This window comes from Equus asinus, chromosome 7, assembly GCF_041296235.1.
Source record: "Equus asinus isolate D_3611 breed Donkey chromosome 7, EquAss-T2T_v2, whole genome shotgun sequence".
Classification (NCBI taxonomy): domain Eukaryota; kingdom Metazoa; phylum Chordata; class Mammalia; order Perissodactyla; family Equidae; genus Equus; species Equus asinus.
The window spans coordinates 37,896,746-37,922,824 of NC_091796.1; the positions used below are offsets into that span (position 1 = coordinate 37,896,746).

General features: G+C 38.8%; 1 protein-coding gene across 1 annotated transcript in view; it reads left to right on the top strand.

Annotated features, from left to right (window-relative positions):
- RPRD1A (regulation of nuclear pre-mRNA domain containing 1A) overlaps nucleotides 1-24,173 on the top strand; it is an 87,755-nt gene extending 63,582 nt beyond the window's left edge. Inside the window, exon 7 of the mRNA XM_014829292.3 lies at nucleotides 20,758-24,173. Coding sequence (XP_014684778.1) covers nucleotides 20,758-20,907 — 150 coding nt within the window. The 3' untranslated portion in view covers nucleotides 20,908-24,173. The remainder of the gene's footprint in view (nucleotides 1-20,757) is intronic.
- Nucleotides 24,174-26,079: the final 1,906 nt, after the last annotated feature.

The window sequence follows — 26,079 nt, forward strand, 5'->3', positions numbered from 1 at the left end:
ACTCAAGTCAGGATACCAAAAAATCTACAGTTTACACTTAGGCATATCATATTCAGACTGCAGAAAACTAAAGACAAAGAGAAAACCTTGAAAGAAACCAGAGGGAAAAAAATCTTACCTACAGAATAAGAATTACAATGACTTCTCAGCAGAACCACATGAGCAAGGAGGAGTGGGGTGAAAAGTTTTGAAAGAAAAACACCTCCAACCTAGAATTCTATATCCAGTGAAACTGTTCTTCAAAAGTCAAGGATAAATAAAATAATGAGTTTACTTTTGTTGGAGGTGGTCAAGAAGAGCTTGAATGACAAGGACAAGAGAAATGCTAGGTCTAATGTTTGCTTAGTTGTATTCTGTACAATTGTATTCTCTGGGAGATGGTAGTACGTATTCAGCAAAAATTTGTTTGACTGATTTTGAGGAAGGTTACAAAACCAGATTCCATTCTTGGAGCTTCACTCTGGACATGGGCATATTGAGGATTAGAGCAGGTATGTAGCAAAGAAACCTTTTTTTCTGCTCCCAGACAGCCCAGAATCTGAGGTATGGCCTGCCTATTAAAACCTCGTGTAGCAGTGTTCCAGTGAACACCCAATTTGGGAAACACCAGTTTAGCTGACCTTTATGACCCCAAGGTAGTGTGATTCTTCAGTAAGTGGATAATATGTGCTAAGGGAGTGAGGCTAAAAGGTCACACAGAAAATGGAAGTAATTTAAAAATAGCATAATTAATTGTCTACTTCGTTTAAATATCAGTACAAGTGGAAAAGTTAACTTGATTGTTATAGCTGATTTCCTTAAATTCCTTCTCCTTGCTTGATTTTGAAGTTGCTTAATAAATAGAGAAATAGCCTGAGTTACATGCTGCCTATCAGTTCCTGGCTTACTCACTCTCCCCAAGGTCAAAGCTGGTAATTATTAGTAGGTTCAGCTTTCCTGGAATATTGATCATCATTCCTGATTTGGCTAGTTCCTTGCCTTGTTTTTACCCTTGTGTCATCTCTATGATGTTGCTGCTATTACTATTATTGGTCCCTCTTTGTTTAAAAAATTAATCTAGTGAGGTCAATATTCTGTTATTCATGAGAGAACAACTCCTCTCCACTACTGTTTGTTTCAAAGACGTTTTAATGGCAGAATTAGACCACCTAATACAAGTCACAGTTTGTTTCCTTAACTTATTGGAGTTTGAGTTTTAGGAACGTGACTGTTAGTCCTGACACTGGTGATCCTGTATTTGATGTAAGGTAACTTTCAATTGGATAACATACTTCTTCAGAATACCCATCCCAATAATAATTCCAAGACATGAGAGGCAGGATAGCATAATGGTTAAGCATGAGGACTCTGAAGCCAGACTGTCTAGGTTTGAAGCCCTTTTTGCCCCCATCTGTTGAGTGGGGGAAGTTTCTTAATTGGTGGTTAATTGTGCTTTAGCTTCATTATCTGTAATGCATTGATAATGGTAGTCTCTACCTATAAAGATTCTTATCTTTATATAGTGAACCACTTAGAACAATGGTTGGCATTTAGTAAGCGCGTGGAAATTTTCTTTAGGGTCATAGTATGCTACGTAAAATCTAGAAATGTATGAAGCTTATTTATAACAGTATCTACCCTCATTACAATTGAGCCTTATTGACTTTTCAAAACTCAGTTGATAGCCAGGTAGGCATTGAGTTCCTTGCAGAAAACTTAGTCCCTGAGAAAACGTTCTTTTTTCCCCTTGTTTATTAACAACCTGAAAGGTTAGTGAACCTTTGCAGTAGTAGAATTGCAACTTTTCACAGGTGAGAAATTACTTATTTCAAGGATATTTTTAAAGCAAAATCCGCTTTTAGGATATCTACTCAAGGGAATGATAGTAAGCCATCAGAGGAACTAAAAGGTGTAAGATGTGTTAGATGACATTCATTTACACTAAAGTATTTCCCACTAAAAGGTAAAACTTTCCTGTAGACAGTCAAAGAAAATGGCTCCATTTGAGAGGTATAGGATAATATGAAAAGAAACAAGAAATGGCTGGCCTGGTGGTGTAGCGGTTAAATTCATGCATTCCGCTTCAGCGGCCAGGGTTCACTGGCTTGGTCCTGGGCGTGGACCTACAGACCTACATACCTACAAATCAAGCCCGGCTGTGGTGGCATCCTACATGGAAGAACTAGAAGGACTTACAACTAGGATATACAACTATGTACTGGCGCTTTGGGGAGAAAAAACAAAGAATTCGATAGTTGGATTTCGTATTTTAAAAAAATATCAAACCCAAGCTAAGTTTGGGTATTTGTTTTCTGGAAGACAAGTTAGGGCAGAGCACTGAAATCTTTACTTGCTTTGCACTTTTTCTCCTGGAGATGGCGATAGACTTGGCTAATCTCTACGATCTCAGAAAGTCCCTGACATCAGGGAATTTCTTGGCCTTGTTTAAAAAAAATTGTAGTTTTTAAAATCTTGATCAATACTTCAATTAACTTTTCCTATCTAATCTAGCAAAGAGTCCCATTTCCAGGGTAAGCAAACTGGAGTGAATTATGGTGGATCCTGAAAAAAATTATTGAAGAAAGTCATCTAAGAAAGACTTGTATGTTAACATCTTAAGAGAGGCAAAAGATATAATGAAATAGACATCAAAGAATGAAACCATTTAGGAATCTTCAGGAGAACAAATAAAAGGAACCAGGAGTGTGAAGGTTACCATCAGCCTAAAGTGTTCTATAATCTGTTCTGAAGATGGTCTTGATACGATTTTGAATGAATATAACCAGCTTTACCTTCCACATTAGTTTTTTGTGATCCAAGAATATTTAATTCTCGAATATTTAATTACAGTGAAAATTGTTAAGAATGATAAAATAGATAAATTTTAAGTGGCCAGAACTGAATCAGATTTCAGCTAAGGATGCATATATTGAGAAAGAAATTAAGGTGCTTCGATATTTGCATAGATACCTTCTGGAATACTGTGGAGGTAAGATGTCACATGGAAATAGTGCACCTCTATCTCCATCTTTGAGAAATACTATTGAGGGGCCAGCCCTGTGGCCAAGTGGTTAAGTTTGGGCGCTCTGCTTAAGCGGCCCAGGGTTTTGCTGGTTCAGATCCTGGATGCAGACATGGCACCGCTCATCAAGCCATGCTGAGGCAGTGTCCCATATAGCACAGCCAGAAAGGCCTACAACTAGAATGTACAACTATGTACTGGGGGCACTTTGGGGAGAAGAATATGTGTGTGTGTGTGTGTGTGTGTGTGTGTATAAAAAAAGATTGGCAACAGATGTTACCTCAGGTGCCAGTCTTTAAAAAAAGAAAAGAAATACTATTGAGTGGAAAGTCTTTAATCATCATGCTAGGATGTCCCTGTTTTTTTTGCTGGAAAAAAATCCTAGTGTATCTTTTTTAACTGGGTGTTGTCCAGCCCAATCATATTATGCTGGAAATACACCCTAAAGATGGATTTCATAAGTGAAAAGTGCAAGAGAATGACTTTGATAAGCCTTGTTTTCAGAGCATTTTGAAATCTGGACTGTGCTTAAACTTGCTTCATGCACAAGCCACACGGCTTGCTCATTAGAATCAGGATTGGGCTTCCTGACTTGTTGCTTTCGTCTTTCTGCTATAGCAGCTGTCTCTCAGCAAGTGGGTAGGAAGCAAGGGGCTGTAACATGGTAGGCATGATGCTTGCAGTTGTTGACCACAGCATTTAATGGCCACTAAAGATCCACATGTGGATGCAGTTGGACTTCTCCAAGTGGTTTTTTTTTTAAGGGCACAGTCATGTATGAGCGAGGGGAGCATAATTATTAGCAGCATCTGCAGGAAAAAGACAGCCATATAAATACTTAAATTCAGAAATAGTTAAGACTTTTACAGTCATGCATTGCTTAATGACGGGATACGGTCTGAGAAATGTGTCGTTAAGCGATTTCGTCATTGTGTGAACATCACAGTGTGGTATGAACATCATAGAGTGTACTTACACAAGCCTAGATGGTATAACCTACTACACACTGGGCTATGTACAGGGCTACAAACCTGTACAGTGTATTCTTGTACTGAATACTGTAGGCAGTTCTAACACAATGGTATTTGTGTATGGAAACATAATTAAACATGGAAAAGGTACAGTAAAAACATGGCATAAAAGATAAAAAAGGGTACACCTGTATATGGCACTTAGCATGAATGGAGCTTGCAGGAGTGGAGTTGTTCTGGGTGAGTCAGTGAGTGAGTGGTGAGTGAATGCGAAGGTCCAGGATGTTACTCTCCACTGCTGTAGGCTTTATAAACACTGTACACTTAGGCTACACTAAGTTTATTTTAAAAAATGTTTTTCTTCCATAATAAATTAACCTTAGCTTACTGTAACATTTTTACGTTATAAACTTTGATTTTTTTTAACTTTTTTTATTCTTTTGTAATAACACAGCTTAAAACAGAAATGCTGTACAGCTGTACAAAAATGTTTGATTTCTTTACATCCTTATTCTGTAAGATTTTTTCTATTTAAAATTGGTTCTTTTTTACTTTTTAAACTTCTTTGTTGAAAACTAAGACACGAACAGACACATTATTCTAGGCCTACACAGTTCGGGATCATTAATGTCACTGTCTCCACTTCCACATCTTGTCCCACTGGAAGGTCTTCAAGGGCAATAGCATACATGGAGCTGTCATCTCCTGTGATAACAATGCCGCCTTCTGGAATGACTCCTGAAGGACCTGCCTGAGGCTCTTCTTGAGGAGGTGTCACTCTTCAGAAATATGTCCATGGTGGTTTGCTTGGTTGGTTTCTTTTTTGTTCATCATAAATTTCCTTGTAAGAAAATAATGCACTGTGAACATTCCTCTCTATTAGTGAAAACCTTTCAGTGTTGGGGTCCATGTTTTCAAACTTGTTGAGGTCTGGAAAAGCTGCTGCTAAACTCTGCACTGACTTTTCTTGGAGATTCTTCTTTTTCTGCTGTTTCCTTTTCTCTTGCCTCTTGAGCTATGCATTCCTGTTCCAGTTCCAACAGCTCGTCGTTAGTCATTTATTCAGGAACTTCTAGGAGCTCCTCAATATCATCCTCATCTGTGCCCAGGTTAAAGTTGTTTGCCATCTCCGCCACAGCCTTGTTGATTTTTGCAACCTCTTCATCCTTGGTAAATCCTTTAAAGTCATGGATGAACCGCTTGAGTGTCTTCCAGGTGCCATTCATATGTTCCTTGGTGACATCACCTCAAGCCCAAGCAAGGTTCTTGATGCAGTGATAGATTTTGTAATCCTTCCAGAATTGTATCAGCGTCTTCCTCAGTTGCAGCAAAAGCTTGGGCAAAGGTTCTCAGGTAGTAGGCCTTAGAAGCTGCTATAACTCTTTGATCCATGGATTTGATCAAAGAAGTAGAGTTTGGAGGAAGAAACGCCACTTTGATATTGGGATGAAAATCACCAGTAAAAGGAGGATGTCCAGGAGCATTATCAAGAATAAGCAAAATCTTGAAAGGTATGTTATTCTGGAAATAGTACTTCTCCATTTCACTGGCATAGTAATTCAGGAGGGCATCTTGGAAGAGGAGCTGAGTCATCCATGACTTTTTACTGCTCCTGTAGTACACTGGTAGTGTGTACTTATTAATGTACTGGAAGACTCTGCGGTTCTTACTGTGCCAGATCACAAAGGGTTTCAATTTGTAGCCTGCAACATTGCCTCCAAGCAAGACTGTTATCCTGTCCTTAAAAGCCTTGAAAGCTGACATTGACTTGGCCTCTTTATGGATGAAAGTCCTTTCAGGCATCTGTTTCCAGAATAGGGAGCTTCCACCTATATTGAATATTTCCTCTGGCAAGTAATTTTCCTCCACAATCAGCTTATCTAGTTTTCAAAAATTCTTCAGCTGCCTTCACATCAGCACTTATAGACTCACCACTCACTTTCATATTATGTAACGAATGACGGTTCTTGAATCATTTAAACCACCCAGAGCTAGCAGTAGATTCAACATCATAGTTGGGTCCTTTTCTTTCAGCGTTACAGACAAACTTCTTGCTTTGGCTGTGATCGTTAGAGTGCTGAGAGGGATACACTTCTCTACCTGGTCTTCAATCTGAGACATTAGAAGTTTCATCATGTCTGATATAGGCTCTTCTGGAATGTTTGTTAGTCTTGTTGCCTTCAATGAAGCAGATCCTTTAACAGCTTCCGTCACTGTTCTTCAAGATCGTAACTATGGGGGAGTGGGACATGCCTGACTGGCGAGCAATAACCATCACTGATTTTCCACCTTTGTAGTCCTTAATCACTTTTAATGTCATTTCCAGGTCAATCACTCAACGTGGCCTCTTACTGGCAACATTAGCAGTGGATTTTGTACGCTTAGGGGCCGTGATGAACAAAACAGCATGAAATTAAATCAAGCACAAGAGAAAATGATGCAATCAAGAGACGCGGTAAACATGAGATGTATAAGGCTGCTACTGTGTTTTACAGTACTACTGTTTTACAGTAAACTTTTTATAAGTAGAGTACAATCTAAACGATTAAAAGTATAGTATAGTAAATACATAAACCAGTAACAGTCATTTATTATCATTATCAAATATATACTGTACATAATTGTATGTGCTTTACTTTAATATGAATGGCAGCATGTAGGTTTATTTACACCACCATCACCGCAAACATGAATAATCATTGCTCTGTGACTTTATGATGGCTACCACATCACTAGGCGATAGGCATTTTTCAGCTCCATTCTTATCTTATGGGACCACTATTGTGTATGTGGTCCGTTGTTGAGTGAAAATCATCATGCGTGCATGACTATATTTAAAGCAACTGTATCTGGGTCAGCCCTAAAATGAATAACTCCAAATTTCAGGGAATTGATTCTCTTAGCTGGTCTTACTGCAAGCTGGTTCTGGTGCCATCCCAGAATGATAACTGCGATTATTTAGCACTTCATAATTTGAAAACACCCACGTTAACTTATTTAATGCTCACAGCCATGTAAAATAGATACCTCTATTTTATAAAGGAAGCAGCTGAGGCTTGGATAATCTCAGGGAGTCTTTGCCTAAGATCACATAGGTAGTATATTGAAGAGGCAATGCTTGTATCCAGATCTTCTGACTTCATGCCCAGGAGTATTGACTGGGGGCCTATTCATACCCAGTGCTCTGCTGGACACTGTAAGTAAGATAGATACAAAGTGTGTTTCCTCCTAATTATGGATATGAAGACTAGAAAACAGTATAGTAATATTTAAGTTCATAAGTAACTCGAATAAGAGCAGATCATATGAAGTTAGTGTGAGGCTAGAGTAGGAAAAGTTTCTGTGGTGGAGTGTGGTCTTGAAGTAGGTCTTGTAGAATGGAGGTTTGGACACTTGATAGATACTCATTACTAACTGTAAAGAAAAGCTTTTCTAACAGTGGTTCAGATTTCAGGCTAGCTCTAACTTACTTTCAGTGCGCACAAGTCATCACTCTTCCTAATTCGTTAATGTTGAAGTATAAAGAAGTATAAAGAAAATGTGGCAGTATAAAGAAGGTTCCTGCCATTGGGATGAAGACAGATTCGTGTGTGTGTGTAAATAAAACAGTACAGAGATGATTTCAGCTCGTGGCCAGGAATGAGGATGGCAGGCAGGAACTCTGAAAGGGTTTCTAGACAAAAGGAAGGTTCACCTGGACTATAACATGTGGGTAAAATTTTGAAGAGAGGAGAGGCTTGGATACGACCAGTGGAAGTGAGCTTTGGTATAAAGCTGAGACTGAAAAAAAACTAGTCAGACTTGAGGGTTTCAGGCTTTAGGGTAGTGGTGGATGACACTGGCACGTAAAGGATAATCAGTAAATTAAGGACAGAAATAATGGGTCTGGTTGAATGAGGGGAATAGTAAGGGAGAAGTAAATTGACTCATGTAAACAGAGTTGAGAAATGAGATAAAGCATTGGTTCCCAAAGTGGCACCCATGCCATGGTGCTGCCTAAGAACCTTTATTCTAATAGTTATGTTTACTGTAGTATGTGAATCAAATCCAAAGCCAGCACAGAAAGTAGCACAACAAAGCTGTGATTGTACGGATGTTCTTTCTTAGGAGGAAGCTCTATTATAAAATGAGTTCATTTAAATAAAAATATTAAGTAAATATGTGACTTGTGATAAAGACATTATGAAGGATGGCAGTTAGCTAAATGAAGTTTGGAAAATTTTGATTAAAAGTTGGGAGAGGTGGGATGAGGAGGCCTGGGGTTCTGAAAAAGCCTATATTTTGATCTAGCTGTTGATTACACAGATGGATACGCAGACACACACTAATTGAAGGATATACTTAATAGTTATGGACTTAAGTTGTGTTTCATTCAAAAATTTTTAAATAGCTGTTGGCCAAACAAAGGTGGGTAAGATGGAAAGGAGAGCAGAATATGTAGAGGAAAAAGATGCAAAGTTGGTTCTTTGGTTAAGTTTAAATATTTTATTTGTTGCATAGTAGGAAAGGCCCTCAGGTAACTTCTTCATTTTATTTACATCCTCCTCTTGCCAAAAATAATTTTTAAAAGGATGTGACTAAACCATTATATGAAAAAAAGATCTGTCTTCTTGATTATGAACTTAATTTTCTTAAGAAATATATATATGTGTATATATGTGTGTGAAAGGACTTCAACCATTTGCATGATTAGAATTTTTTTCCATTATTTTTTGGCATTTTGATTATCAACCTTTTTTTAAAGTGTATTCTATATGTGTAGTATGTGGATAGTCAATAGTATGTCAAAGCAGTACATTGTTGATTGGTCAACAAGTAGTGAAAGTTCAGGTGTGCGAGAAGTAATCAGGGGAGGTTCAAGGGAGGGCTTGAGATTTAAGCTGGCGCTTGAAGGATGGACAGAAATTGGATGAGGATTCTGGACAAGTAACAGAGGAATAGTTTGAACAAAAGGAATTTGTATCATTTTTGGATTCAAGAAAATTTTGTGTTCAGATTAGGCTTAATACCACAGGATTCCCCATATTATTTTTTAAAGTAATTTTCATATATTGTTTTAATGGCCATATATTATTTGGAATCTTAAATTGCAGAAAGTTCTGCAATATTCTTATGTCTGCCTGGGAATGTGGATAACTTAATACAAATGATATTCTACAAAACATCTCGAATAGTTTTTGATTGTATCATCTTTTTGAATGGTGAATGTTGTATCATTCAACCAAGAATAACTAAGATCTGTTAGTTTATAAGTCATTAATTTTTCTTTTAAATTTTTTATTGAGTTAATGGTAGGTTACAATCTTGTGAAATTTCAGTTGTGTATTATTGTCTATCAGTCGTGTTGTAGGTGCAACCCTTCACCATTTGTGCCCACCCCCTAGCCCCCCTTTCCCCTGGTAGCCGCTAACCTGTTCTCTTTGTCCACATGTTTAAATTCCTCATATGAGTGGAGTCATACAGAGGTTGTCCTTTTCTATCTGGCTTATTTCACTTAACATAATTCCCTCAAGGTCCATCCATGTTCTTGCAAATGGGACGATTTTGTTCTTTTTTACGGCTGAGTAGTATTCCATTGTGTATATATATATATATATATATATACCACATCTTCTTTATCCAATCATCTGTTGGTGGGCACTTAGGTTGCTTCCACATCTTGGCAATTGTAAATAATGCTGTAATAAATATTGGAGTGCATAGGGCTTTTGGAATTGCTGACTTCAGGCTCTCTGGATAGATACCCAGTAATGGAATAGCTGTATCATATGGTAGTTCTATTGTTAATTTTTTGAGGAATCTCCATACTGTTTTCCATAGTGGCTGTACCAGTTTGCATTCCCACCAGCAGTGTATGAGGGTTCCTTTTTCTCCACAAGCTCTCCAACATTTGTTACTATTAGTTTTAGTTATTTTTGTCATTCTAATGGGTGTAAGGTGATATCTTAGTGTAGTTTTGATTTGCATTTCCCTGATGATCAGCTATGATGAACATCTTTTCATGTGCCTATTGGCCATCAGTATATCTTCTTTGGAGAAATGTCTGTTCTTGTCTCCTGCCCATTTTTTGATCGGGTTGTTTAATTTTTTGTTGTTGGGTTGTGTGAGTTCTTTATATATTATGGATATTAAGCCCTCAGGACCTACTGTATTTTTATTGTTTTCCTTTTGGACTGGGAGCTTTTATAAGTTGCTGGATGGTAGAGCAGTTTTTGCGCATGATGCTATTCGGCTGCAATTACACCCTGTTGCCTCTAGATGGGGTGAGAGGCTTGTTTTCTGAGCCCTGCGCCTTCAGCCAAGATGGCGGGGCACAGTGTGGGTTGGGGGAGGAGGGGCACTTTCACTCATGCCGACCTGTATTGGATCAGCTCTCTCTTTCTGGTCTCCCAGGGCCCTGGCTTGCTAGGGCTCCCCCACTCGAAAGTTTTCCCCTGTTAGAGGGTTTGCGCTGCTCCAGCGGTGGGAGTCCTGGACAATCCCCGATGCGGCTCCTCCCCGACTCCTCCCTTACCCGTGGCAGTGATCCCAGTCTCTAGGGGAGGGAGTGAAGTTCTCTCCTACCCCGTTCCAGCTCCTCCGAGGCTGGCTGCAGCCTCTCCGCCTTCCATCGTTTGGCTGCTGTGGGTCTCTGACGATTTCTGTTATTAGGATTGTCTTTTTGGTTGGAAAGCAGTTGCTCTTTTTGGTTGTACTTTGGCGGGAGAGAGTACCAGGTGATCTCACGCCGCCATGTTGCTGACGTCCTGTTATTCATTAATTTTGATGAATGGTCTTAAAATCTGGCATTTATGAATCTTGAGCAGTTTATGCTTAGTTTTCTAGATCTCAGTTTTTTCATGTATAAGACAAGGATAGTGATACTTGTGTTGCAGGATTTTTGTGAAGATTAAGATAATAATGTATGCAAAGTGGTTTGGATAATTTGGGAGGATAAATTTGTCCATTAGACTTTTTTTTAATAAACTTTTTATTTTAGGTTTACAGAAAAACCATGAAGATAGTACCGAGAGTTCTCGTATACCCCACATTCAATTTCCTGTATTGTTAATATCTTACATTACTATGGTACGTTTGTCACAATTAGTGAACCAATTTTAATACATTATTAACTAAATTCCATACTTCACTTAAATTTTTTTAGTTTTTACCTAATGTCTGTTTTCTATTCCAAGATCCCATCTAGGATATCACATTACATTTATTTGTCATGTCTCCTTAGACTTTTCTTGGCTGTGACACTTTTTTAGACTTTCCTTGTGTTGGATGACCTTGATAGTTTGGGGGACTATTGCTCAGGGATTTTGTAGCATGTAGCAATTGGGATTTGTCTGATGTTTTTCTCACAATTACACTGGAGTTACGTATTTTGGGGTGGAAGACCACAGAGGTAAAGTGCCATTTTCATGACATGTTATCCAGGGTTCGTATTATCAGCATGACTTACCAGTGTTGATGTGCCCTTGATCACCTGGCTAAGGTAGTGTTTGTCAGCCTTCTCCATTGAGAAGTTAGTGTTTTTTTCCCCTTTTCATACTCTACTCTGGAAGTAAGTCACTGTGTGCAGCCTCACTTGAAGAATGGGAATCCATTAAACTTTGAAATATAAAATGCTTTAAGTGAACCTTTTTCAATTATCAATATAAAACTAATTTGTTATTGAATTCTCTTATAAGAACTTAAAGAACAGATGTTCTGAGTTGGTTAAAGATAATTACTGAGTTCTTCAGACAATGGATGTAAATGGTGGTGTTCTCAAAGAGTTGGATTATAGTCACAGCACCCAAAGCATGTGTTGGGAAAGCTAGTATTTTCCTAAGAGAAAAAGTTTAAAACTTTCCAAATATATGCTTACTACTCTTTCCTGATTCACTTTTACCACTTTTTGCATTCCTTCTTAATTAACACTGGGAATATTTCTGCATTCTGCCATTAGCTTAGTTCTCTTCTTTCCTATATGGTTCCCAACCAGGGGAGGGAGGGGCCGTAGCATCCTCTAGGTGCACATTAGGATCATGGGATGTGGTGTGTTATGATGGGTAATTCAGAAAATTACATCCAACATACATATTTTTTCTGAAACAAATCACAAAAAGCAAAGTTTGACAAAATCTTTGCCAGTGGTGGATGTGCTGGAGATAGAGTGGAAAGAGAATGAGGCAAAATAGTTTAAAATGATTGAGAAACACTGCCATGTATGCACTCATATAAGCCTGGTCAGCTTATACGCATCTCATGGTTTTAGATAGACTTTGTTTTCTGATGATAAAGCCCAAATCTTTATTTCTAGCCCAGAATGCTAGAACCACATTTCCAAGTGCCTACTACTAGAAGTCCCTAGGATAACTCACATTTAACATGTTGAAACTGAACTGTTTATCTTCTGCAAACGAGTTTCTACCCGTTTTTGCTATCTCAGATAATAGCACTTCCATCCCTTCCTTCGTCAAGCCTGAACCGTCATCATTCTTCACATCAGAACTACATTCAGGTCTTGCTGATTTTTCTTACTAGACATTGTTTTGTCTTTTGAATTAAGCTGTTACATACATACAGGGTAGTTTGTAAAGTGCATTGCTACTTTATATACAGTGTAGCTTGTGAAGTGCTGTACTACTACTACTGGCTTGGTTCAGGGTCTAGTCCTTTCTTTCCTTGACAGTTGTAGTTAACTCAAGCTGGGTTTATTCCTCAGATTCATCCTCTTCTATACTATATCCAGACTAATCCTCTCACAACTTAAAAGTAACCATATTTGGTAAGGCAATTAATTTCTTCATTTTGCACCATGCACTGTGGTAATAGTGAATTGTTGGGCACATATCATGCCCTTTGTCCTCTCTGCCCTGTTGTCTTACTGTTCCTTTGGCCTGTTGTGTTCTCCTTACCTCCCCTCCCTTCTGAATTAACACTTCCCTAAACTGCTCAGTGTGGCAGAGACCTCCACCCTCCAGTTCTTGTAGATCATAGAAAGTAGTTTTTGCTTCTGATGGAACACATCATATTTTATCATTATTATTTATTTGTTTGCTTGACCATTAAATTGTATGCTCTTGTAGGTAAAGATAATGTTTCATCTTTGTGTTCCCAGCACAGTGACTGGTACATTCTGTAGTAGATGCTCAAGAAATGTTTGCTGAACATGAAGTATGAAGTATATCAGTTGAGACTTTTTTTTTTTAAGATTTTATTTTTTTCCGTTTTCTCCCCAAAGCCCCCCGGTACATAGTTGTATATTCTTCGTTGTGGGTCCTTCTAGTTGTAGCATGTGGGACGCCGCCTCAGCGGGGTTTGATGAGCGGTGTCATGTCCACACCCAGGATTCGAACCAATGAAACACTGGGCCGCCTGCAGTGGAGCATGCAAACTTAACCACTCGGCCACGGGGCCAGCCCCCTATCAGTTGAGACTTTTGAGTTCAGTATCAAATAAAAGAGAATGGTATATTTGATTGAAAAAAATCTAAATAATCTCTTTAGGTCAATTAGTATTTGCTTTATATAGTTTGGTGCTCCTGTGTTAGGTGCATATACATTCAAAAGTGTTATGTCCTTTTGGTGAAATGTTCCTTTTATCATTTTATACTGCCTCCCTTTGATTCTTGTTGTGTTTCTTATCTTGAAATCTGCTTTGTCTGATATAAGTATGGCAGCACCTGCTTTCTTTTGTTTGCCCTTAGCTTGGAGTATTGTCTTCCATCCCTTCACTCTGAGCCTGTGTTTGTCTTTAGAGCCAAGATTTGTTTCCTGGAGACAGCATATTGTTGGGTGTTGTTTTTAAGTCCATCCCACCACTCTGTGTTTTTTAACTGGAAAATTCAGTCCATTGTATTTAGAGTGATTATTCATATATGAGGGCTTAATGCTGTCATTTTATCTCTCATTATCCATTTGTTCTGTATTTCCCTTGTTTCTTGTCCCATGTATTTTGGACTTCCAGTCCAGTTTGGTAGTTCTCTGTGATGGTTTTCTCAGGTTTCTCTTTATTTATCATTTGTGTGTCTGTTCTGATTGTTTGTTTAGTGGTTACTATGAGCTTTGCATAAAAAAATCTCATAAATGAGATAGTCTATTTTCAGAATTTTGAATCTATCATTCCATTCTCTCCTAGCCTGTAAGGTTTCTGCTGAGAAACCCACTGAAAGCCTGATAGGGGTTCCTTTGTAAGTTATTTTCTTCTGCCTTACTGCCCTTAATATTTTTTCTTTGTCATTGACTTTTGCCAGTTTTACTACTGTATGTCTTGGAGAAGGTCTTTTTACATTGATATAATTAGGAGTTCTGTTAGCTTTTTCCATTTGTATTTCCAGCTTCTTCCCCAGGTTTGGGACGTTCTCAGCTATTATTTATTTTAACAAGCTTTCTGCTCCATTCTCCCCCTCTTCTCCCTCTGGAATACCTATAATCCTTATGTGGCATTTCTTAATTTAGTCAGATATTTCTTGGAGAGTTTCTTCATTTCTTTTTAGTCTTAGTTCTCTCTCCTCTTCCATCTGAAGCATTTCTATATTTCTGTCCTCCAGACTGCTAAATCTGTCCTCCATAATATAAGCTCTGTTATTCAGGGAGTCCAGATTTTTCTTTATCGCATCCTTTGTGTTTTTCATCTCCATTTCTGATTGGTATTTCCTTATAGTTTCAATGTCTTTTGTTAAGAATTCCCTCTGTTCGTTAATTTTGTTTCAGATTTCATTGAACTATCTGTGTTTTCGTCTAACTTGTTGATGTTTTTATGATAGCTATTTTGAATTCTCTGTCACTTAGATTGTAAATTTCTGTGTTTTCAGGGTTGATTTCTCGGTGCCTGTCATCTTCCTTCTGGTCTGGAGTATTACTATATTTCTTCATACTGTTTGATGGTGTGGATTTATGCCTTCACGTAGTGATAGTATCTGGTCACAGAGTCCACCTGCCGCCACTGGGGAGGAGGTCAGGATCTGTGTATTCTGTGATCTCCTGATGTCTCTGCCTTTCCTTAGAATCTATCCTGACAGGGCCCATCTGTGATTTTTGGCTCACTCGCTCACAGCTGCTGCTTTCCTATCATATGCTCGGGTGCTCTGGCCAGTAGGCTGAGCTGGTGAGGTGGATGGCGCTTGCTTTTGCCTGTGCAATCCCAGGGACTTTCTCACTCTGCTCTTGCTATCTGCTCTCCTGGGATGCTGGCTTGATGGAGACACCCCCACAATAGCTTAGCCACCTCTATGTGGGGCTTTCCCATGGGCTCTGAGGGAACTTGGACAGCAAAGGTGTTTCTGCAGAGTTGCCCCTCCCCCATCTTTTCTCAAAGCCTTGCAAGGTCCTGCACCCTGGGTCACCTTGGGGGAGGGAAAGGAAATCGCCTTACCTCTTTCTACTTCTTCCCCTGGTGGTCCAGCACCTCCACCTTTAGACATCTGGCTGTGTGCGTCTCTCAGACGTCTTTTGTGTTGTGTGAATGTCCTCTGTTGGTTTATGAATATCTTTTTCATTATATCTTAGCAGGGAGAGTCAGGGAGGAGCCCACTCTGCCCTGATGCTGATGTTACTCTGTGGCTCTATTGTCTTTTTTTTTTTCTTTTAATTATTGGCTTTTTTTTTTTTAAGATTTTATCTTTTCCTTTTTCTCCCCAAAGCCGCCTGGTACATAGTTGTATATTTTCTTTAGTTGTGGGTCCTTCTAGTTGTGGCACATGGGACACTGCCTCAGCATGACTTGATGAGTGATGCCCTGACCCCGCCCAGGATCTGAACCGGCAAAACCCTGCACCGCTGAAGGGAGTGTGCAAACTTAACCTCTCGGCCATGGGGCCTCTCTATTGTCTTTTTGATTAAAGCCATCTTGGCAGGCATGAAGTAGTATCTCATTGTGGTTTTGATTTGCATCAAAAGCCTTTTAAACCCACAGAATAGCCAGAATATTATACACTTGCAGTAAAAGCAGTATATGTCAGTTTAGTATTTATTGTTAAGAGGGGAGGCTTAATTTTTTAATAGTTTGGCTGTTGGGCAGTTTTTTATTTAAATTTTAAAATTCAGGTCTTTCTCTTTAAGTTGTTTAAGTTAAAACAAAAATAAGTATTTCGAAAGCTGTTTCCAAAATGCTGGTTTAGTTAGAAAAGAATGAGAAGATTGTGAAAGGGTTTTATAACACCTGTAGTGGCTTTACCTATTGATTGGCTTATCAGATTAGGCTGCCACACCTCTACTTTCTCTCATACATATGTTCCACTGGGTCCATGTTTGTGTTTTCTCTCTCATGCTTAGGGTAATTTTTTTGGTTTACTAGTAGAAAAAAGAGAGCTATTTCTTTTCTTTTCTCCTCCAGTTTCAGTCAGGTAAAATTGACAGATAAAATTGTATAAATTGAAAATGTACAACATGGTGATTTGACATATTTGTACTTTGTGAAATGATTACCACAATCAGGTTAATTAACATATCCATCACCTTACATAGTTAACTTGTGTGTGTGTGTGGTGAGAACACTTAAGGTCTACTCTCTTAGCAGATTTCAAGTACACAACACAGTATTATTAACTTTAGTCACCATGCTGTACATAGATCTGCAGAATTTTCTCATCTCATAATTTACAGGTTGTACCCTTTGACCAGCATCTCACCATCTCTCCCCCGTCACCCCAACCCCTGGTAATCACCATTCTACTCTATTTCTCTGGGTTCACCTTTTCTTTTAGATTCCACATATAAGTGAGATTATATAGTATTTGTCTTTCTCTGTCTGGCTAATTTTACTTAGCATAATGTCCTCTGGGTTTGTCCATGTTGTTGCAAATAGCATGATTTCCTTCTTTCTCATGGCTGAATAACATTCCATTGTATGATTATATACTACATCTTCTTTATCCATTCGTCTGTCTACAGAGACTTAGGTTGTTTCCACATCTTGGCTGTTGGGAGTTCTGCTCAGGGAACATGGAAGTGCAGATATTTCTCCAAGATACTGATTTTGTTTCTGAGGTCAGTGTTAGATATTTGTTCTGATGCAAGGACGGCTCCTCCCGGCTTTCTTATTCCCTGTTTCTCTCCTGCAAACTGGTGGCCTATGGTTTAGCTTCTATCATGAATCTCCTCCTAATTGCCTTTCACCATAGCTTCCGCTTTTCTTGACAGCACCCTTAGGCTTGAACTTCTCCTTGCTCTGTTTTGTAAATAACTCCTTTGTGAAGAGATTAGGATCTATCTGTTTTACTGCCTGCTTCTTCCCTCATCAAAATCTTTGAGTCAGGGCCCGGGAACTAGGGGTGGCGACAATAGCATTTCTTTGAGTGATACCCCTGCCATAGGGGCTGAGCTCTTGGTGAAGGCGAGGAGTGCAGCCACTTATGTTCCTCTCAGCTTGCCTCTTCTGGTGGAGAGCACCAACCACCTCCTCAGTTGGTGCAAGGGTTACCAGTGCCCCGCTACTCTCAGCTTGTCATATGCAAGGTGGAGCCTTTGTTTCATAAGTGAGACTCTCAACTACACATTCTCTTGAGACTTAGCCTTAGCAACAGGTAGCTGGGGGTAGGATGAGAAATGCTGATGTCCTGCCCTTTCCAGGAATAAAGCCCTCTGACTGGGAGCTGCAGGGAGAGTGATCCCTGTGACCTTGTCTGCAGCAGTCTGGAGTGGAGCCTTGCTGAGCTGGGTGTGGGCAGGGAAGGAGCGTCTTTGTTTACATACCAGAGCCTCTTGTCTTTCTTACTGAATTTTCTTAGATTTTCTTTTTTGAATAGATGTTTCTTCATATGTTCTTTGCCCTTAGTGTAATTTCTGGAGGTTTTAAGTGATTGTTGTGGTTTCTAAAAAAATTTTCACCAGTTTCACTGGGGAGTGGGTCAGTCAGCTCCTCATGCTGTCATGCTGGAAGTCAGTTTCCTTTAGGTCAGTGGTTCTGAAACTTAAAAGTTTTGAACTCTTAATCCTGTCTTTTCTTGTTTACTTGTAAAGTGGCCCCCACACATTGCTCCATTTTATTCTCCTGTTGCCCAACTTTATTTTCTTCATTGTATTTATACCTGACATAATATTTATATGTTTATACCTCCTTCCCCCTGAAATGTTAGCTTTGTGAAAGGCGGGAGACCTCATCTGTTTTGTTATCACTATCTCCAGTGCTTAGTAAATATATACTTACCACATACAGGGCACTGCCGCCACAACACTCACGGTCTTGTGGGGCAGAGAGGATTGTAAATAGGTAAACGCTTTTTTAAAAGTGCTGTGAAAAAGGACAGTACATTCATGGTACTGTGATGATTCTGATGGAAGAAAAGTACTATCATTGTACATCAGAATCTTATAAGCACTGTTGCTGTAAGAAATCAACCTATGTAGACCACCAGTGAGGCAATTTAAAACTTGTAGCACAATGCCTGGATCATACAATTGGGTAGTTAATCAGGTTTCATCCATTTCTTCAGGCTAACATCAGCCAGTTTACCACAGCTACTCAAATCCTCTGTCTTTAGGATGAAAGTCTGCCTGTGACAGTCACAGAAAGCTTTTGATGACTACTTTTGTTCCTACTTTGGGAAAGTATGATTTCACATGCTTTTGAAAGATAATCACTCTTCTCATAGGGTTAATGAGAGGATTAAATGAGTTCATGTTTTAACGCCTGGCATGTGATGGGCATTCAGTAAATGGGAGCTTTTTTTTTTATTTACCAATTTTTTGTTTGCAGTGTATACCATTTGGCTGAAGGCTTTTAATTGCCACATATCATTTGAATCAAAGTATTAAGATAAATCTTAATAATTGAAGAACAGCTTATCTGGATTCTAGAAAATAGGGTGGGCAGTAATGACCACTACATGCGCATATGACATTTCTCAAAACCGCTGACCTCAAGAGGAACAGAGAGCAGTTACTTCTGAGCATTTTTGAACAGCATCTAAACATAGCAGGCTGACCCCAGAGTGCTTTAGGTATTACTTATTCAAGAATTATTCAGCGAAGAACAGTGGGACAGATGGAGATCCGTGTTTGCCTCCATACCAGTGTGTTCTGACGAAGAAACATGCTAAATGTGGAGACGTCTAACGAGATCCCACCGAGAAGTATGCATCTAGCATGTGAAATACCCTGGTGCTTCTCCTTTATATACCACTCTGAGCTACTCTGCTGAAACCTACCTGATGTTCCATTCTGTGTCACTGGTGAAGGGGAAAAGGGAAAAGGAAAAATCACACCTTGAGATTATAGATCCCTGTTAAACTCTATTTTACTCCACCTTGATCTTCCTGATAGATTAGAAAGGCAGGGACATATAGACATGGCAAGAATGAATGTCTCTCATGTGACCAGAGCCTCCCTTGAGCTTCCTCAGCTTTCAGCTTTGCCTGCTTTCCTTGCCGGTGTTCCCAGTTCTCCGCGCTTCAGAATCCTCTTCTCCCCCATTCCCTTAGTAATTGGGATATAGTAATTCTGACAAATCCCTTGCTCCAGGTGTTGGGATATAGTAATTCTGACAAATCCCTTGCCCCAGGTGTAGTTATTCCTTAAAAGAAGAGACTCAGTAATACAAAGAAATCTCACTGGTTGATTTCACTTTAGGCAGAAAAACTGGAGAGAAGTGACTCACAATTCTGGCTGTGTATTAACATGCTTTTGGCAGCTTTTACAGAATTCACAAGTTCTGGACCCACTTCCAGAGCTTCACATTTAATTGATATGTAGTGGGGCTGGAGTTCTCTTGAAAAATCTGAGTTTTTTCAAAAATTTCCTAGGTGATTCTAATGTGTAGTCAGAGTTGAGAAACACTAAAAAAGGGCTGTTTGTGGACAGGCCTTCTATTCAAAATGAAAGCTTCACTCACCGGCTCTGCTTTCTTTGTGAGATCAGCCTTGGGCAGAGGGAGGGAAAATGTTCTATTCTTTCTAGAAGGAAGAACACCCATTTTCTAGGTTCCCCCCCTTTACATCGCACCTCAATTAGGTAGTTGAGTATGGAAGGATCTTCTCTTCCCGTGTGGAAGTCTGGAAACCAGTTAAAAGAAGATATTTCCACTAGAGAGAATGGGCTGTTTCCCTCTAAGCCAAACTTGATCTTGACTGGTCTCCGACTTCTTGGGCTGCTGTGGCAGGTGTCCTAATCTTTTTGTGCCATTGGAATCCTTCGGTGGTCTGCTGAAGCCTTGCACCCCTTCTCAAGTTAAATATTTTAAATGTAGGAAATAAAATACATAGCATTACAAAGGAAACAAGTTATATTAAAGTACAGTTATTGAAATAATAAAATTTGTGCAGTAAAGTATTATTCTTTATTGACACTTTAAATAACATTTAGTGGTTGGTCTAATAACTACCATAATTTCAAAGTAGCAATAAATGTAAACAATATTTCAAGATAGCTGTAAAAAACTATAATGTAATATTAAAGCAACTGGTTTCTATTAGAGACAAACGCCCAGGTCTTGATAATACTCCTGTGGTTTGTTGCCAACATTTACAATAGGATAAATGCTAAATTTCAGTTTAGGTTTGTGAAAATAAATGTGTAATTTTTCTTATCCAAGCTCAAGGACACCTGAAAATCTTCTATGCTGAGGTTAAGTGTATTAATACACTAGTCTTCTTTTTACCGGTGTGAAACAACAGCTTAAGATTGTGGCTTTTCATAACAATAGAATTTACCTAGTTGTCTATTTCCAAAGTCTCTCTTTTGATCCTAAAGCTCACATTGTAATCATCTTTTTTATTCAGCAATAACTGAGTATAGTACTAGATTTTCTGCAGAGCATTAGCTAGATCACTCTTCTCTGCACTCTCAGAATGCTAATGAAAGTGGTTTGATGTTACAGGAATACAAGCGCAAGTTAGCCAGAGTTTCCCTGGTGCGCAAAGAACTCAGGTCCCGGATCCAGAGCCTGCCAGACTTATCTCGATTGCCCAATGTCACTGGCAGCCACATGCACCTGCCCTTTGCGGGGGACATCTACAGTGAAGATTGATGACCAGTCTCTTTCTGGGGCCCAGGACTTTGCAAGAGATGGAGACACGTTAGGTGGATAGTCCTGTAGCGTTATTTTTGTATATTGTTGAGAGTGACACTAACAAAGGAAACAAGTAATTTATAAAATTGTTTAAATTGTTGGTTTGTTTACTATTTTATTGGTAAGTTAACATTGACTTAGTTTAAACAAAGTGATGATCTCTCTGTATTAATAAGCTCACAAATAGTGATTATTTTCAAAAGATCTTTTTGTAAATTTTTTTGATCCAGGGCCTTGTGAGAAATTCCATGTTTCTGTTTCTTCATGTATTTTCAAATGTTTTTCTTTATTTTCTTCAGTATCTAATCACCATATAGTATGTAATTCCTAAAGGGTAAGAACTAATCAGGAGGTGTTTGAGACTTTATTATGGTATAGTTAGGACTTGATTGTAGAAGGGACTAAATGTTCCAACTTAATCTTCACCCTTCTCCCCAACCAAAATATCAGTTTTGTGCCTCTCAATGTCTTTGATTCCTTATTCCCTAGAGGTGAGTAATTTAACACTAAACATAAATGTCATTTTAAGGGTCAGATCATAGTCTAGACAACTTTTTTCTCAGTAGCACTATAGGGGTTCCATTCCAACTGCCAGTGTAGAATAAAAGGAGTGTTAAATAGGGGCCCCCTTGATTAACTTTAGAATTATTTGAGTAGATTAATATGAAAATGCTTTTGGAGATAGTATAAATTTTGACATCCTACCAAGAGGACAGTTCTGATTCTGGAACTGATTTCCATTTGTCAAATCAGTCTCCTTTTAACATAATTGTTCCCTTTAACATAAAGCCATCTATGGGATTAAAAGAAACATAAAGTGATACTTTTATTATTCCTTTAGCCATTTAACTTTAAAACAATAGTATTTTTAGCTCTAATATCTCAAGAACACAATATTCATTAATGTTCAGTAAAGTAGTGTGGAACATTTCTAATGTTTCCTTAAGGTTTTTGAATGACTGTATATTTGGAAATTAAGCAATGCTACACTACAGGGTAGATCTGGTAAATACTATATTTGTATATTTAGAATTACCAAAACAAATGTACTTTTGCCTTTTATTTCTAACCCTGTGTGTTAGAGCAGTTGCATGCTCTCCTGCTTTCTTTTTCAATCACATTGTTAAGCTGTGGATTTGTACTCAATAATGACTTAGGATAAACATTTTTTCCATTCATTACTTTACATATTAGACATTTTTCTTTTCATTGTAAGCAGATTCAAATTAGATGGTCAATAAAACACCTTTTAAATTCCACAAGCCAATTATGTCTCACTAGTCTGAATGGCTTCAGTCTTTGTCAGTAGTAGAGATTATAGTTAAAACGAATTTATATGTGAAGGAGAAGGCAAATATTTATTTTTAATAGTCACTAGTTCTGGAAACAGTTCTTTTAACAATTTGACCTTTCTCCAAAACAGACACGCAGATAAGTAGTCCCCATCCGTATATGGTTTATATGCCAAAATTTTTTAGTCAACTTCTGGGACTCGGGCACATTTTCTCACAGCAACAATAGCAGTTAGGTTCCCTGTGAACACTACCACAGAAAGCTCACGTGGGGACCTAATCCACTTAATCATGAATGTAATTAACTTGTAAAGTGGTTGACAAATTACTAATAGTAGATCCTAACCAGCATTTGTAACGTCGCTCTAATTAAGGATATGGTGTACAGCAGCCAGAGTCACACATGGGGTATCTGTCTTGTGTACCTCTGTCCCTAGGTGTAGGATATGTAAGGAAAAGATTCAGCATGGTGGGGGGGGGGGGTGGGAAACAAATGCACAATTATAAAAACTTGGTTATACCTGTTATAAAAGTATACCATGTTAGTTTTTGTTGTTAAAGTGAAAGCAAAAATTTGTATATTTATTTTCAACATCTTGACCTTATTTATGATCTGTTAAAGTGGTGATTTATCCATTCAAAATATATTTTTTTCCATTTAAAACTAATTTATAACTGTGTACTCCTGGGAAGATTTGAAATCTACTAGAAGTTTGTTGAAATATTTTCACCATTTAAGACAGACTTCTGACTTAGATATTGATTTTAATGACAGTATCTGCTCTAAATATTTATGATAAAAGTGCATTATTTTTTTAAAAGAGCTTGATGCGATTTGTGATAAGTGATAGTACTCAACCTGAATCCTACCCCCCATGCCACCTTTTGACCAATCCTCCACAAACCTTCACTTGTTGGTTAATTCACTAACTGTAAACACAAATGCTATGGTCTGGTTTAGAAGTTATGTTTTCAGCCTTATGATAGTTAACATGGTAAGCCTTAGCAGTAAAGTCTTCCTTTCTAAAAGGTAGACTACATTTTCTCAAGAATGGGGTTAGATTTGGCCTGGCCCCTCCAGAGAAAAGCGTGTCACCACACTTGTAGCAGGGGTACTGTAGTTTGAATGGATGTCATCACTCGTTTCTCCACAAACAGTGCAGAGAGCTGTCTGACAGGGCAATTTGAACAGATTCTCTGGTGTTCCCTCTACTCCTTCTGCCACTACAGTAAATAAAAGAACCACATGGGGGAACCCGGGAGTCTGAGAAGATGGGCTGTGCTCGATAGGCCACCTCCCCTCTAGGAGAACTAGTCCAGATGCAGCTATTTTGGTACCCCTTCTGACGTGCTCTCTGAGTCAGCGTCTTTCTATAAGAACTCCTTCAGAATCAGTGAAAGCTGGGATGACCTGGTCACCTTGATTTGCAGAATTAAAAGAACAAAACTAGTTTGTCATTGTCACTGTAGATGAGCAAATCATCTGTTATACTGTAGATTTTGAACTTGTTCTGAGAAATCTAAAAACTCAAAAGTTCAAATTAATTGGGAAAGTTAGAAGGTCCTTTCTGAATTTTCCATTCTAAAAATTTATATAAAATAACATAAAGCTACTGAACTGCTTTGTATTCTATTAAGAAACAGCTCCTACAGATGTAGTCTTGTTTCGTAGTTGTTGCACTATATCAAAGCTTTTTAAAGAGTAAACCCGGTTCTCTGTGTACAAAGGGAGCATTGTGTTACTTAGAGAATTTATTTATACAGAGCATTTGTTGCCATCTGTAATTCCAGCCATGCACACACGAAGTCTGTTCTGAGGTGGCAATAGCACATGGGAAGATGAAATTTCCCTGTTTCTTTACCCCTCTTTCTTTGGCTGTATCTGATGACAATATGAGATGTTCTTAATAAAGTTTTATGTTCTTTTTGAAATGTGTAGATTATTTTCATGACTGATTAATTGGCTATGCGGTGGGGAGGGGAGAGATTAATGGACTGGGAGGGAAGCAAAGTACTGGAAGTATTGAGCAACGTTATGTTGGAGAAAGTGCCGAAAGAGATTCCATTTATTTGGCCAGTGGTTTCCAACTTGAGAGAACATCAGTCACCTGGACGGCTTATTAAATTACAAATTGCTGAGCCGCAACCCCAGAGCTTCTGGGCTAAGACCTGATAGTTTACATTTCCAGCAATGTGATGCTGATGCCACTGGGTTTAGGGACTGCTGTAGACCAACTTTGAAGTCTGTGACTTGCTTCACAATTCAAAATTCCAGGTAATAAGATGATAAAGTATCCGTTTTACAGTTCATTATATAGTAGGTTCTTTATGGGTAGAGAACAAGACCACATCTTTTGTGGCCTACGGTTCAGTAGTTCTTAAGTGCTTCTGAGCGAACAGATTCACTTGGTACCTTGAACTCCTTCCTGGAGCACAGGCCCTTTTGCCACACCTTGAATTTAAAGCAGAATTGGAGAATACTAGAAATCTGTGGGAATCTCTAGGGCAGTGTTTGTCAAACTTCTTTGATAAAACTCACTTGGGACGTTTGCAGAAAGGGCACGTTTTGAATCAGAAAATTCTGTGATTTATCATCTAGAAAGTTTGGGAGATGTATCCTCTGGCCAGTGCCCCTGGTTCTCCATTCCTGGATGGCCTCTGGTCACTTTGTCTGAATTCAGGTGCTTCCCATTCCCATTCCACTTTACCCCCCTTGCAGTAGTAGGTTGTATACAGTGGAACCTATATCCAGAGATCGTTTCAGAAGATTTGGGATAGATCTAGAAATCGACATTTTAAACAAACTACCCAGGTGATTCTGATGCAGGTAATTCATGGACTGCGCTTTGAGAAACAAAGGCCTACAATGCAAATTATAATATAAAATAATGGTAGCTTACACATATATGGTACTTACTGTGCATCAGGAACTGTTCTAAGCACTTCACTTATCCTTTGCAATACTCTGATTATTCCAGTTTTACATATGGGGCAGTGTAAATTCTGTGTTACCCTGAACAAAAATGGTGAAAGTAGGATTCAGACCCAGCTCCAAGTTTGGCTCCAAGCCTGTGCTTTTTAACCACTACATGATGCTGCCTGTTACACTGATACGATCTGTAGCAGCTCCACTATCACCAAATCCACATTTTGCGTAACATGTCAAGTTACAGTGAAATGATAACATTACGCAAGTATTCAAGTTAAAAAGCAACATCTTGGGGCTGGCCTGGTGGTGCAGCTGTTAAGTGCATACGTTCCGCTTAGGCGGCCAGGGGTTCGCCGGTTCGGATGCCAGGTGCGGACATGGCACCGCTTGGCAAGCCATGCTGTGGTAGGCGTGCCACATATAAAGTAGAGGAAGATGGGCACACATGTTAGCTTAGGGCCAGTCTTCCTCAGCGAAAAGAGGAGGATTGGCAGCAGATGTTAGTTCAGGGCTGATCTTCCTTAAAAAAATAAATTAAAAACCAACATCTTAGCTAAAAGCACTACTGACGGATGGGGGCTTGCGATAAGATGTTAACACTCAGCTTTTTCTTTTATAGAGGTAAAATAATAACGTAAAATTCACCATTTTTAAGTGTACTCTGGCATTACGGACACTGATAACATTGTTGTGCAGCTATCACCACCATCCGTCTTTAGAACTTTATCTTCCCCAATTGAAACTCTACGCATTAAACAATAGCTCCCTATTCCTCCAGCCCCTCAAAACCACCATTCTACTCTGTCTCTGTGAATTTGACTTCTCTAGGTACCTCATCTAAGTGGAATTATAAAATATGTGTCCTTTTGTGACTGGCTTATTTCACTTAACATGTTTTCCAGGTCCATC